We start from the raw sequence: 15,032 nt of genomic DNA on the forward strand, positions 1-15,032 counted from the left end.
GATTTCTATACACAAGATTTCTCCCAGCATTCTCATAAAGCTGAATGGAAAAAAATAAAGCATGTTCACTTTCTCCAGAAGATGTCACCTCAGACTTCTTAAGAGCTCATTATTGTTTCCTAATTTTGTATTTGTTCTCTCCCAGTTCCCCTCTTCCTCTTTTCAGAGTGAAGTTCTACATTTGAGTCACTTGTAACTCCTTGTACATACATTTGCTTTCACTCTGAATCCTGCCATACACAGACAGCTAAATATAGTCCCTTTAATCTCCTTAACAGTCACAGAGAAGCTAATTTAGTTTAACCTGAGTTTTATCAAGGAGAATCTTATTAGGCACCTAACTTAAGGGAAAGAGGAAGCTGTCTATCTTGGGAGACAAAAAACCCCATAAGTGTTCAGGTCCTAGGATACACCAAAACACTACTTGTCAAAGAGACTTCTGCTTTTAGAATAATAAACACTGGCAGAATATTAATAAAAGCTATAATCCTCTCCATATCTCCTGTAGCAGCTGGTACTGCTGTTTTGTTTCCTTCTCCTTCTTCTGTAAGAGGAAGAGCACAGGATGGCAACTGTTTCACACTAATTACTGCAAGTGTTGCAGGTCAGCTTTTACTGCTGGCTGTCATGCTGTAGCTTGAAACTAACTTAGAACTTCTATTCTTCTTGTAACAATTTTTCCAACTTGTAAAGAAACGCACTCGTTTTTGGGGATTTTTTTTTCAAGTTTCAAGAAGTGTCAGCATTGTAAAGTATTTGTGGGTTAGGACAAGACAAAATATCTTCAATCCTAATTCCTGCACATAGCACACATTACAGCAATTGCCTATTGAGTTTGAAAAATCTTAAAATCTTAAGTTTGAAGAATCTCTGAGAATCTTAAAACACATTTCTGTGTGAATTTTCCTTCATTGTCTTGTATCCCTCTGATAAAATATAGTATACTTTGGTTTATACTTTCAATTTTTGGTTCTAGTGCCAAGAAGCCCCACACTTAGTCCCATCCAGAAGATTTCATAATGATTTAATGAAAAATTTTCACAATGAAGCTCAGTCCTGTACATGTCTTGTGTGAGCAGCACTATCAAAACATTGCTGCTAAACATTTCTAAGCTTTGATTCTTGGGATAAAGGCTAGGGTTAGATAAGTGACCTTATTATAAGGAAGACAGCTCATTTCATTCTTCACAGAAGGGCTCCAAAATATGCTGTTACAATCCCCTCAATCTTCTAAAAACTAAGTTACAGGAAAGTGCCATGAGGAATTTGCCTCTTGTATATCTCTGAACATTCAAAATTTCAGCTCTGAAGAAAAGGAGTGGGAGAAATGCCACTCAAACTGCCACAGAAAATGTCTGCTTATTTTTTATCAAAATCAGTCATATATGTTTAAATTATCCATCCACAAACTCAGGAGTATGAAAGACCTAAGCTTCTTCCCTTCAAGTGTTAAAGAAGAACTCCCTATAAGGGGCATTTTCTATCTGTCAAATGCAGAACTAGATACTTACTAGGTTGAACTTCATAGTAATTTGTTTGCCATAAACAAGTGTTTGCTCTTAGACACCAATGCACCTTGAAGTTGCACAAGATGAGAGTTTAACTATTTATACATGGTAAGTATGCCTGGTTAGGAATTGCAAACTTTCCAAACTCTGACTGATCAATGAGATCTGAAATTTAACTAAGTTCTATGTAACAAGAGTTATTACTAGTGGTGCACTCTCAGGTCATTGGACCTAAGCTGTTTTTCCTGTGAAACCTACAGATGGTATGAGTTATTTTAAAAAGGTTTCTGGCTTTGGATGAGTGGAATGTTTTGTCCAGTAACATTCAAAAGTTCACCACCATCCCCACTCCCACTCCATCCACCATCAGGGTATTTAAGATTAATATGCCTACTTTTCTTTTCCTTCTTTTCTTTTTCCTTCTCCTTCTCCTCTTCATCTCCTCCAGCCCCAAGTAAGGTAAAGATGATTCCAGTCTGAGAGTTCACACCTACAGCAGTAACCACCATTCTTCCAGAGCCTTCCATCACATGTGTGCCTGAAAGATGGAATTGGGTTTTCTACTGAGACTTGAGCAGTTATATGGCAGAGCACAAAAGGACATTGAAAAAACAAGTTTTTAAACTTGACTTTGATGAAACAGTGAGCTATGTATATATACCACTGTGCTTCCCTAGAGCTTTAACTGCCAAAGCTGTCTGGAAAGTAAACCCATAAACAACTACACAAAGTGTTTGTCAGTTTTATAGGTCTGATCACTCCAACAAAGTTTGCACTTGTTGGGTTGGTTTGGGATCATTCTAGGAGTCAACCTAGATTTTTTAAAAATTCCTAGTTTTAACCTCAGCTTACTAAAGAAATAAACTACATTATTCAAAAATTGCCAAATGCTACACACCTGACAGCAGCATAGGATCTCTGTCCAGAGACTTCTTAACATGATCAGATTCCCCAGTCAGCGAGCTTTCATCAATTTTGAGGTCATTTCCTTGAATGAGCACACCATCAGCCGGTAAAAGGTCACCTACAAGAGATCACTGGGTTTGTTGACTGCTGTTCCTTTTTTAAAAATATAAGAAAGTTCAACTTTAAAAATATGTTTACCGTATTTCACTTGTGCAATATCTCCAACAATTATGTCAGCTACTGGTATTTGGATGACTTGGCCACCTCTGATGACAGTGAATTTCTGTTCTTGTTCAATACGGCTCTGCAATCCCCGAAATTGTTTCTCTTTACTCCAGTCATTGAAAGCTGTTACTAACACCACACAAACTACAGATAGGAGGATTGCTGCTCCTTCAATCCAACCTGCTTCAGATTCTTCCTCTTCTTCACCAACATTTACTGATCCACATACTGCAGAAAACAGGTTTTAGATTTAAGAAAGTTCACAAAGATATTTCAACAATGAAAGTTCTGAAGTTCTTTGTAATTTTACCTTTGCTTCCATAAGAGTAGCACACAAAGAAGCAAAAGAACCTGAAAGCTAGAGCAACTTGAGGAAATTAAAGCACCCTGCTTTATCTGAACACAAGAGAAGTTGATATAGAGAAAGTTATCTGTCCTTGTTTTGTTAAATGATGGCATAAGAATGCCAGACTGGTAAAAAACACTCTGCTTTGCCAACAAATCCCACTTTACATTTGTCTTAACAAACCAGGTATCACTGCAAAAATTCAGTTAAATCAAGTTCCAATCCTTTTATTTTTCTGTTTGGAAGAATAAATACAGCTTTACTTCTTAAATTATAAAGTTACAAGTGCCATATCACAAATCAAGGAAAATTTAAGACTTGCTGACTTCCCAAAGAAAGCCCATGACTGCAAATTATAAATTGCTTAAATATTTAATGCAAAGCTAAAAAACACCCCACTTGCACAGAGACTGGATTTCAAACAAGTCCTTGTTCCAGCCGCTTGCAATTTACCTTTGGTCAGAATAATACCAGATCATGACCAAGGAAATCTCACGTTGCCCTTTTAAGGCAATCTAGAGTTTTAGTAATGTGCTGTCGATAAAGTACAATAAGCTGCTTTTCCACTGATTTACTGTCTCCCATCAGATTTACAGAATAGGCATGTTGAACCAGGAAACTCAGTAGTATAATAAAAGTAGATAGCCACTTTTTAAAAAGTTTTACTTACATGATTCATTTCCTCCTGGAGGCTGGTAAAAAGAAAGGCCCAAGGATACTACAGCTGCAATTTCTAATATAATTAGCGTAACGTCCTGTAGTGCTTCCCATACTAACTGAAGAAATGTTTTTGGCTTTTTAGGAGGTATAAAGTTCTTTCCAAAAACTGCTTCTCTCCTTTCTATATCTGCTGGATTTCCACTTAAACCTATTTAACAATAAGATGCAGTTAGTGACACTTAAACACATTTCACTCTCACATTAGGAAATGACTGAAGTTTCCCACTCATGGAATCAAGTCCCACTCCATATTTCAGTAAAAATACCAAAAACACCACATCTCAAACATATAATTACATAAGCAATACCCTTAAATCAGAGTCACTATAGAAAGTCAGTTACATTTCACAATTCTCACCTTGCCAAAATAAAGTTGATGGTCTACCTGCTTAATATGTCACTTAATATGACATAGGAAGAGTAATAATAACACACATACCTTCGTTCAAAGTAAACAAGTTTGCAAGACAAGATCATTAGTAGAGTTACTACTATTGAGACTGAGTAGCACCATAAAGCTTTAGCAAGACCACAGCCCTTGAAGGCAGCTCTGGTTCCCAGTGTAGGGATTCTGTATTCAGAGACAACATCCTAGGATCCTAAAAGTAATGTAACATTTATAATGAGATGTTTATTATAATTAAAAATGTAACTATTATAATTATTGTATTTCAATACTAAATATTATATAAATACTCTTAAAAGTTGAAGCTCTGCAGGCATCATGTGGAAAGATTTATGATGCTGCTTCCACCTGGACTCAAGTTATTTGCTCTTCTGAAGTTTCACTTTCTTTTTATCTCTTCTCACACAGAGAGGGCCCACATTTAGCACTATGCCAGGTCAGTCACCTCATTTTTATACCTATCTTCTTTCTAATATGGCATATTTGAGTCCTCCTCTGTCTCAGTTCTTGTACCATTATTAAGGGACACCAGCAGACAAGAGAGAGGGGCCTACACAAAAGTCTAAGCATGTTTCAAGAGCTTGCCATGATCTTAAAAACAAAGGAATACAAAGTATTTTCAGTGCAAGGTCATGCACTCAAGGTCTCCTATGATTATACCTCCTGTCTACTCCTCTAAAAGTTTCCATCTGACTAACCCACCATTCAGGGTTTAGCTACTAGCTCATTTTTCAATCAAAATTGCCCAACTTCAAGGCATGTTGAGAGCAAAGGTCTGGGTACTTCAGTCATATTGACCCCAAGGTTATGATCAACACCAGCTTTGACAACTGTTTTCTTAGTAGTAATTTTTTTAGTAGCTATCCCAACTGCTTAGTGATAAAGCAAGTGTTGCAAACATACTAGGTAATAAGTAAGAACAGCAGTCACTGCTTTCACAATTTAAGGGGGTATTTAACACCTCTAACAGACATTTCCTAGAATCATCACTTATTTGAATACACTTTGAAAAGGCTACTGAACTGCAAAGTTCAGTTTTTAACAACTGCTATGGAATCACTTAACTGAAAACTATGTGCAGATCTCCTCATTATTAAATTAAATTACATTAAACATACTCTGTGTAGATGATAAATTACATTTTTTCTAACAGTGTTCAATTCAGCTTGAATTCATGTCTTTGAAGGCTTAATACAAAGGAGCAATTGCACACATTAGCCATAACCTTACATTTCTTGCAGTTCAAGCTTTAAGGTGCTTACTTTCACTCTCAATTCAAAGAGCACTGCAAGACTATTTCCAAAATTAAGCTATACATTACAGGGTCTACAGAAACTCAGGACAGTGTGGTCATTCCAAAAGGCTGGGCCATATTACTATTTTGCAAAAGATACTACCTCTCTATTCCTTTTACATGGCAGAATTCAGAAATTTATATACTCCTAATGTTAGCAACATCCTCCCTTTGCAGGGTACCACAGTGCAGAACATCAGAAATATACAGCAAAGGTCTTTGAAGAATAAAAAGTGCTTCCAAATGAGGCTATGAAGTCAAGCTACTATCAGAACCACTTAGCAAAGATTAGTAAATAAGCCTAGCAGAGACAAAAACCATTTGTATTTTTAGTATAAACTATAATGCACCATGCATTACTTAACTTCCTACATTTAACACACAGCTGGCAATTTCACAGTTCACAATCTACAGTCCTGAGGTCAAAACTACTGCCATTTTATTCTTAATGCTGTGTCTTAACTACAGTAATTTATGTTATCTGGGGTTAAGTTTGAAAAATATTAGCCAAAGGACTAGTTAATGTTTCATATTCAAATATTATTATAAACATTTATATCTGTCCTGAACATTAGAAAGACTTTTGCTACTAAAGATATGTCAAACATTCATTTTGTACATTTGTTTACATGTAAGCAATAAAGTCTGCTCAGTGTCTTTCTTTTTTAAGTAATATTGGTAAAGGACTGTTCCCATTTCTCATTTCAAATCAGATAAGTTTGATCCAAATTTTGCCTGAAAACAGACGTTGTCTTACATTGTCAACAACTTCACAGCAAGAAATGGAACAAGCTGAATCCATCCACTGTGTACCATGTCAGAACTACCTGTACTTTTCCTGTGAAGCCACTGGTAATTACTTAGTGCTAAGAGTGTCATGTCATAAAGAAAGCATCTGATTAGGAAAAAAAAATGTCATAGAGCCTTGCAGGTATACATACAAGGTTTTAGAGAGCCAGTATTAGCATAACAAATAACAGTTTTCTGCAAGATCTTCCCTAAGCTTTTTTCCATTAGTACTGTCTCTCCTTCTATACTTATGATTTGAATTTGACAACAGAGGAGACCTAGTTCAACCTTTACAAGAGCTCTCCAGTACTACCTCCAGAAAGTTTATAGCAGGTTACCTGACAGAGAGGCTGACTCTCAAAATTTCCTGTTGTGGTTTAGAGCCAAAATGACACCTCTGTTGAATGCTATTCTAACTTATCTTAATTAACCTTTTCTGAGCCTGTTAACATGCTCAATTGTTGAGTCTTTGGTGTGCTTATGAGCTTCTCTCACACTTGAAAAAGGATGGTGCCCTTTTATTAAGTCAGTGATTGTATGTAACTGATTGCAGTGTACATCTAAATGTTTAATCCTTTTGAAAGTGAAAGGCCTTGATCACACAGCCCTCAGCACAGCACAGTCTGCAGGAAAGGACATCCACCCCTTGGCACCCATCACTCCCACGTGTCAACCTGTATGTTTGTTACATTAAGAAACAAAGTGAATCCTGCAGTACATGAGGTATTTGGTGCTTAGTGCATGGTGGCTATATGAAATTGTATGTCCACCTAGCTCACAGTAATAATGGACCTTTAGCCTTACAGATAACTAACAGAACTCAACTATGTTTAATTCCCAGTTGCAGAAAACTATATCCCTTTCACTGAGAAAGGAAACTGCCTTTCCATACTGTGCAACAGGTCTGAGTAACAAGAGCCTGTTGTTCCTGAGATGTGCTGCACTGCTTATACACTACAGTGCTTCACACACATGCACTGTCCTTTATAATTGCCAAGAAACAGAAGTTTGTACCCCTCATGTTTTACAAACTTCTTCATCCTGAAACTGGTCTACTCCCATTCAATGGTAGCTCAGCCACATCAGCTGGCTGCTTTCAGTTTGGTAAGAGGAACCCAGTTCATGTGCTGATAATTTCAGGAGTCTGGAAATCAGGAGTCTGGCTTCAAAAGCAGATCAAGCCAAAACATGCTAAATGCAGATGTACCCAGAGGTACCTTACGGCATTAGTAGGCTGCTCTTGGTCCAAGAAGGCAAATCTGTCCATAGCATTTCTGAAGAACAGAAAGCAAGGGCTCTCCAGGATTAAGACAGCAGGTACTTTACTGCCACCAACATGACACCACATTGGTTAAAATCTATGTGAGTCCTTAAATGCAGAGACACTATAATTTGCCAAAATCTTGATTTTGGTACTGCTCAATTGCTCTCAACAGCAGGACTTCACAGTAAGTTTCAGCTAATGTTTTTAGATATTTTTATTTAAGTACAGTGTACTGCAAGTACTACAGTATGTAGAAACCACAGTACCTTATGCAGTATGACTTTCATCTTCCAAAAATATACTCAATAGTTTTCATTAACATTGGAAGAAAGCAACAAGAAAAAGGCAAGTCTTAAGGAGAACTTCTGGAAGGTTCTCAAGAAGGAGACTTAATGAATTTATTTACTCATTTCTTCACATTTTATAGTCTATTTTGGCGTAATAACTCTGGATAGCAAAAGCATTATGTAGCTACATGTTACAGAATGCCACTAAGTCCAACATGGTAAAGATTCCATAAGAGATGCTTATTTCTAGGGAATAAGATTGTGTGATCACTTTGCAAAATTCTTCTAAGAGAGCATGTTAATGCTTCAAGTTATATTGACAGATATTTTGCCTAGCTCAAATGAAATCTACAGAAATACTGCAGATTTAAAAAATAGATCCTGCTATTAAGAAATCAGCATAGCACAAACAGAAAACACATAATCAGTTTTACAATTGCTGCATTAGCAAATCCAAGAACTAGGTAGCCACACAAAAGGATTAATAAGCCCTGCACAAGATTATTAAACCCCTGGACTCTACAACAGCATGATCTGAATTGTGAACTATAGGTGATATAAACTTATCAGAAAACAGATACTTTCACAGTGAGTTGAACACTGCTGTGCTGCATAGCTGTACACAACAGATGTCTACACCAGTGAACTTTGTTCCAAGTGCATCTGCATTGATACAATATCTCACATGCAGTTAGACCAACAGAAAAAACTCTTGCTTATTTATTACTGTGGAGGAATACTTCTGTCTTAAAGGAACAAGAAGCAATATTTTGTCATGGTAACCAAAATGCTTTTACTAACTTTAGTCTATTAAAAAAAGCAGTTTGCTGACTAAGGCATTCTCTAAATGAAGTTTTCTCAGTAGGTGTTAAAATTTACTTACCTTCATTTGGTGAAGTTTTCAACTTTGTACAGATGCCATGTACATCACCATAGCATTCCTGTATTTTATGCAGTGCATCTGCAGCTCGAAGTTCCATAAGAGAACGGAGCTCTGCAAGAGTAACTCCAAAATCTCCATGATTAGCTTCTTTTACAGCATTTTTTACGCTGCTATATGCAACCGAGTTGTTTGCCATGTCACCCATGATGCATGCAGTCTTTAGCGTAGACAGTTTCCAGTGAGGAACAAAATTTCAACTTAAAATATTTCCAAAAGGAAAATAAATCCTTTGGGTATGAAGACAGTCAGGAGAGCAGACACATCACCCAAGCAAGAGAGCCCGTCTGGAGAGAGATCTTTGAGGTTGTCCCATGGCGCGTTCGTTCCCCAAAGCCAAAAGGCATGTACAGTCTGGGGAGAGAATAAATAAATCCAGTTCAGTTACATAACAGCTGAAATGCATTGTAAGACAGCCCTTTCTCTTTGTACTGAGGTTACAGAACAAATTTCTTTTTTAATTTCTTATAATATTTTTACTTCGCATTCCACAGAGCGACAAGAAAGGAAATGGATGTTTCTCATCTCAAAACAACCTTGCATAATTGGATTTCATTAAATCATTAACTTTGCAACAACTGTTGCCTTTAACACTGGCATTTTCCTTCATATGTCCATATGGTTCATCATCAAGCAGCAACCTTTAAAAATACCTAAAATTAAATCTGTTTCCAGGGAAATGGAGCTTGTAGCATCCACAAGTAATGTCACATGGAGAAAGAACAGGCTCATTAAAAATCCCCACTTTCCAACGATGTTCTCACCCCTCAGAAATTGGGAAGAACAAGCTTTCTTGTGTTCCCATTAATCAGAAATGGCAAAAGAAAAGAACAAGAAAAGCAACTTCAACACTGAGCTAGCCCACATACAAAGTACTTTTGTATTCTTAGTAGGATTATATATTCAAGCAGAGATGTAGCTCTTAATAAATTTTTGATGTCCATGGAGTTTCAGCCCTGCTCCAGCCCACTTCATCACAACTCAAGCATCACACAGTATCTCCATTTAATTTTTTGAAGAGAGGGGAAAATGGCACAGTACCACCTTTCTACAGAGGGGATGAGGAGACAGAGCAGTTCTTCCACCAGATGACCAGTGCATTGTAGCTGAGAAATTATCATCTAGCCGCAGGACTCTGAACTTGCACATATATAATATATATATAATAATCCCTGCTCAGCTGACACATCTTGCATGTACACATGGAGCTACACAACAGTGCAGTGCACACACCAACTCCTCATGCCTGTGTGAAGATTAGCTGTGTGCAAAAACGAGATGTCTGATCATGTAAGTCAGCTGTATTGGCATAATGGAGTGCAATGAGCATGTGTAACAACATATTCCCCCACAAAACATGACTGCCAGGCTCAGGAACAATAACTTGGACACTTGCAGGTCAACAAGATCCTCAGGTGTCATACACGTAGCAAAGGCAAAAATACAAAGGGCAAAGCATCATCAAACAAAATTTCTAGATACTTCCCTGCCAGGTTACAGGTCTGTTTGGCTGAACTGCAGAGTCTATGTTGAAGTAAAGATACAAGCACACAATTACCAGAAATTTTCTCACTTCCAGGACAGACTCAAATTTCTGCTCTGGAAATAATCAGTTGCAGCTGTACTAAATCTACCATTTAAAGCACCATGCCCCAGTACTTTGTTGGCACTGGGAGCAATCATTGACACTGTAAGCCCCTGAATTTATGTCACTCGAGCTACTACAACTTCCACAACTGCAACTGCTCTTCCTGTCACAGGAGATTTTGAGAAAACCACTGTCCATGGCTGTTTTCCAGAGTGACAAAAAACATAAAGCAATCAATATTCACTTGCATAAAACTTCCAACATTCTTTAATATCAGAAAATTTCTCAATTTAAGAATAAATTTTAAATCTTCATTGTTTGTTACTTGCAAGAAAACAGTTAAAGAGTACATGATGATGGTGTTAGTCTACATGCTAGGATGTAATTTTGATTAAGACTCTAATGAGTTCTGTTAGTGTATCCTGCAAGTGAAGAATTTCATGCAATTTCATGAAGGAGTTTTCTTTAAAGACACACTACATTGTTATCTGCTGTCCAAAAGCTGGATGTTGTTGTCCAGCTGGCAGCCTAGGAGGATTTATCAGCTGGCATCTGATCATAAGCTATGACAGTATAACAAGAAGCAGATCAGGCAAATGAGTTTGTATAGCTATGGAGAAGATGCTGCAGCTGCTAATTAGGCAAAAATAGACCTAGCAGAAGCCCCACAACCAATTACATCAAACTTGATTCAATTTTAATTAAGAAAAGCTCTGTACAAGCCTCTAGCAGGAACCCTGTACTTGATGCCCAAACACACCCAAATCCAAGAAAAAAAAAGGATAATAAAAGCTATAGCCCTAGTCACTGTTCACTTGTCCTCAAAAATTTTAACTTTCTCTCTCCATATCTATAAATAGAGTAGGCAAAACTTGCTTTCATGTGCAACTAAATTGAAGAGCAGTAACTCTGTTTAGTCATAACTTTGCACTCCAGTTCTAGCCTCTCTATATCAATTTTTACTGATCAATAATAATCCAGATTAGTCATTAATAAGTTTATACTGAAGGGGATTCTCTTCTATATGCTGTAAATGTCATCCTAACATACCAATGGACCCTTAGGGTTCACAAGCAAATTCAATAAGCATGCATTAACTAGGAAAACACTGAAGTTTTACAGATCAACTCTAGTAGTGATACAAACTATTTAGTACATCCATGTTAACAAAGAACTGTGGAAAATTGAAAGGAACAGTATGAAGACTTCAAATTCTGAATACTGAACAAGTGTAATGTTGCTCCAGATCACAAAAACTTGATTAAACATCACCAATTTTTACACAAAATCAGACCAGGATCTGTTTCCGTAAACCCTTTTCACCAGACATTCCAACAGAGGACAATGGCTTCTTGTCATACAGGTATAGAACAGAGCTTAACACAGATTTTTCTGTGGGAATCAGCAAAGAAACTTCCTTTAAGAAATATCCTTAATGCAGTCTTGATGTAAAATCTCACAACATTCAATCAATTCCTGTTATAGCAAATTCCAAGAGTCCACTTTTGTAACATTAGTGGCAATGCATAATGAAATTATTGACTGAAATTTAGTAGCATAAAAGAAAGTGCATTTTAAAGCCACAAAGATCATCTAATAGCATTTATCGTCTCAACTAATGAGATATTTTGTTTTCATCAGTGTTTCAGTTCTCAATTATTGCATCAGCCATTTGAAATAACTGAACAGCATGAGCTCTGAAGCACTATAGTTTAAAGCAACTCACCTCAAACTTTCAATCTATTAATATCTCAAATTTTAAATTCAAGCAACAGTTATCAAGCTAAAACTAATTATACACCACTGCTGAAGTTCCAGCCTACTTAAAGTGTAATTCAGTTGAAGTTTTGTTAGTGTCCAGCTTAAACAAACTGCATACAAAACGATTAAGATGTCTATCTTTCATTAGACACACCAACTTTCAGATAATCCTTTGGCACTTTGTTTAACCCTTTGTATTATTGAGACTGGGAATAACTTTAAAAGCTATTCTCTGTCACACTCAAGTGACTAAAAACTTGAACTGCAGAGGCACATTTCAGTAGCAGCACACTGAATCTTACTCTCACAGGTAAGATTCAGATTCTTATGTAAATCCCTCAGAGAATACCTTGCTGCTTTTTTAGCTGTGGTAACTTCAGTGACACATCACACCATTGTAGCTGCTTATGAGGAGTAACTTCCTCACCCAAACCAAATTACTGTTTATTGCTAAGGGACTGTGTTTTGCTACCAGACAAAGACACTAATTCAAACCCATAACCCATTAAACAAAGGTTAGACAATTTTACCAGTGTTGGAAGCTCAACAACATCAGAAGCTTCTGTAGTTGGGCTGGAAAAAGCAAAAGCTCTAAGCAGAAGTCTGCATGTAGAGATGCTTACAAATCATGAAGAGACTATAGATTACTTGTCTATTAATGCTACCAGAACACTTTCAGCTGACCAAATTAGAAGCTGCAACATGTTTTTGTAAGTGTTGCTGTGGTGGCACAATTACTATTGCTCAGATGCACAGGACCTAGCATACCTTGGACCCCTATCCAAGCTTTTCTTATGGTTACATTTACATTTATTACCTGCTTGACTAACCTAAAAGAAAACACAATTTTCTTAATCAATTTTAAAATACTTAAGCACACTCATACCTCAAGAATCAAAGCTTCAGCGATTATACATTTTGTGTCATTAAATTTAATTTATACATCTGCTTGAACAGTGTGCATTCAGATAGAGCATTAGCTGGTAGCATTTGACCTTCAGCAACACACTAAAATTGGGCCCTGTAATATAGGAAAGGGCTTGCAAAGTGATTATCTTAGGAAAGCCTTTGTTTAATCTAATTAGTTCGAAGAAAACCAGACAGATCTGCATACCAAGAAGCTGCTGTGATAAAAACTGCCCCCATATGTTTCAGCTGTCATGCCTTTTAACCTGCCTACAGCTTTGAAGATACTGAAAAAATATTATATGCTTTTTCATACTTTAGTTTGGATGTGAACCACAGCTTCAAGCCATCACACAACATTTGCAGGGGTGGGGGGAAGAAGGGAAACTGTCTGCAATATTATTACAATGAAAAGTAACTGCAAATGAGAAAGCAACCTGGAAATTGTACTGAAATTGGCTGAGGTCTTGTGCTCTGAAGGGTCAAACTTCTTAGTGTTAGAGACAGATCCTCCCACCTACTTGACAGGCTACAGAAACTCACCAGCTGTTTCCCAAGGAATATGAATGAATGCTAAACAAACAAAACCTTAATACAGAACAGTATGCATTTACAAGTCACTATTCTGTATGTTAAATGTGCCTGCTGAACAAAGAGCAGTTAAATAATTTCAGTGCCATGCTATTACTTTAGAGCAAACATCTCAGACAGCCTGGTTTATAAAAAGACAAGTAAACAAAGAACTAAGAGGCAAAAGGCCCGAACAAAGTTTTTAGGATATCCTCTTCAGCATTAAATATGCCCAACAGTGTTGTAATGACAAGTTTTGGTTATTACAGCTTATGTGCTATAAACAGTAAATTCATCAAAGGTCATGACTTTTGCTTAGTTTTCAAAGAGAAATCTGATTTAATTCTGAAGCTTAATCTCCTGGGAAGCAGATGTACTTACCTATCTGAAATAAAAACTGGCCTAGATTCTGCATTGGATTTGAACACTGGTATTGTCCCTGCTCATTGCAGGGAGGTTGGACAAGATGACATTTTAAAAGTCCTTTCCAACCCAAATTATTCTGTGATTTATGGCACTTAATCTAAGGGATCTCTGCTGCCTACTGTGACTGACACTTGTAGAAACTGTTTCATCCATCTGTGGTTTATTTCCTTTAAGACCCCAAATTTATTTCTTATTGAAATTATAGCAAACAAATTAGGACTTCAGTAGTCTTAAGTCACTTTGGTAGTAGTACAAATTAGCAAGGGTCACACAGAGGTTCTTCATCATTTTCCTCCTATTTTGGTAGCAGCAAGGAAAAATTGTGAGACTTGCAGGTGAGTTATCATGGCATGCAGGACAAGTTTCTCTTAAAAAGCACCTTGGTCCACAGCCTCTGCCAGGAGCTCAGCCAGCAGACATTTGTTATGCCATCAACCATCTGCACAGCCTGTCCAAGCCATGGCCTCTCTCCACTCACAAAACAACTCAGCTCCAGCTGAAGTGACACATGGATTAACAAACAAGATCAGAAAGTGCTGTACAGAAAAGTCTGAGGAGGAAACTATTTTATCAAGAGTTTAAACTAATCATTAGCTTTCTAAGGTAACCAAATAGAAATTACTGATCCAAAAATAAACAGACTGATCCAACAAGAAGGGCTTCAGAAAAACCTATGGCCACTTCCAAGGAACATCAGACTTTGAGACACACTGGAAAATCCCAGAGGACAAAACCACTTTGATCATCACTGAAGAAAGCATTAAGTGTTCCACGTGTTTGAAATACTAGCCTTTCATAGTCACCTATTTCATATTGCATTGCTGGCTTGTCCACAAGACAGTAAACACTTAAAACCTTGCAAAAGTGTCCAGTTTTAAACCACTTAAAACACTTTCCTGCAGTCCACACCTCTGACCAGCACACAGGCAGCTTCTCTCTTCTCCACCCACAGGCCCTGAAGCTTCCTTCTTCTGTACTTCCCTTTCCTAAGTTCATCTACTTTCTGCTCCATGATGACACTATACACTAAAGGCTGCATTCAAGAGGACTGTTAGCAATACAAGGTTACTCCAGTTTAAGATAATAATCCCAATGA

At 37.2% G+C, this 15,032-nt stretch overlaps 1 protein-coding gene and 1 long non-coding RNA gene across 7 annotated transcripts in view; one reads left to right on the plus strand and one right to left on the minus strand.

Moving 5' to 3' along the window:
* Nucleotides 1-15,032, plus strand: part of LOC306800726 — a 599,049-nt gene that overhangs the window by 506,623 nt on the left and 77,394 nt on the right. The window lies entirely within an intron of this gene.
* Nucleotides 1-15,032, minus strand: part of ATP2B1 (ATPase plasma membrane Ca2+ transporting 1) — a 58,740-nt gene that overhangs the window by 23,854 nt on the left and 19,854 nt on the right. For all 6 annotated transcript variants that reach the window (XM_079304844.1, XM_079304841.1, XM_079304845.1 and 3 more), the window contains exons 2-6: nucleotides 8,629-9,039; nucleotides 3,656-3,853; nucleotides 2,613-2,867; nucleotides 2,407-2,532; nucleotides 1,903-2,046 (exon numbers count right to left, since the gene is read on the minus strand). In XM_079304844.1, the coding sequence (XP_079160970.1) occupies nucleotides 1,903-2,046; nucleotides 2,407-2,532; nucleotides 2,613-2,867; nucleotides 3,656-3,853; nucleotides 8,629-8,833 (928 nt within the window). In that variant the 5' untranslated portion in view covers nucleotides 8,834-9,039. The remainder of the gene's footprint in view (nucleotides 1-1,902; nucleotides 2,047-2,406; nucleotides 2,533-2,612; nucleotides 2,868-3,655; nucleotides 3,854-8,628; nucleotides 9,040-15,032) is intronic.

The sequence above is a fragment of the Erithacus rubecula genome (genome assembly GCF_903797595.1).
Source record: "Erithacus rubecula genome assembly, chromosome: 4".
Lineage (NCBI taxonomy): Eukaryota > Metazoa > Chordata > Aves > Passeriformes > Muscicapidae > Erithacus > Erithacus rubecula.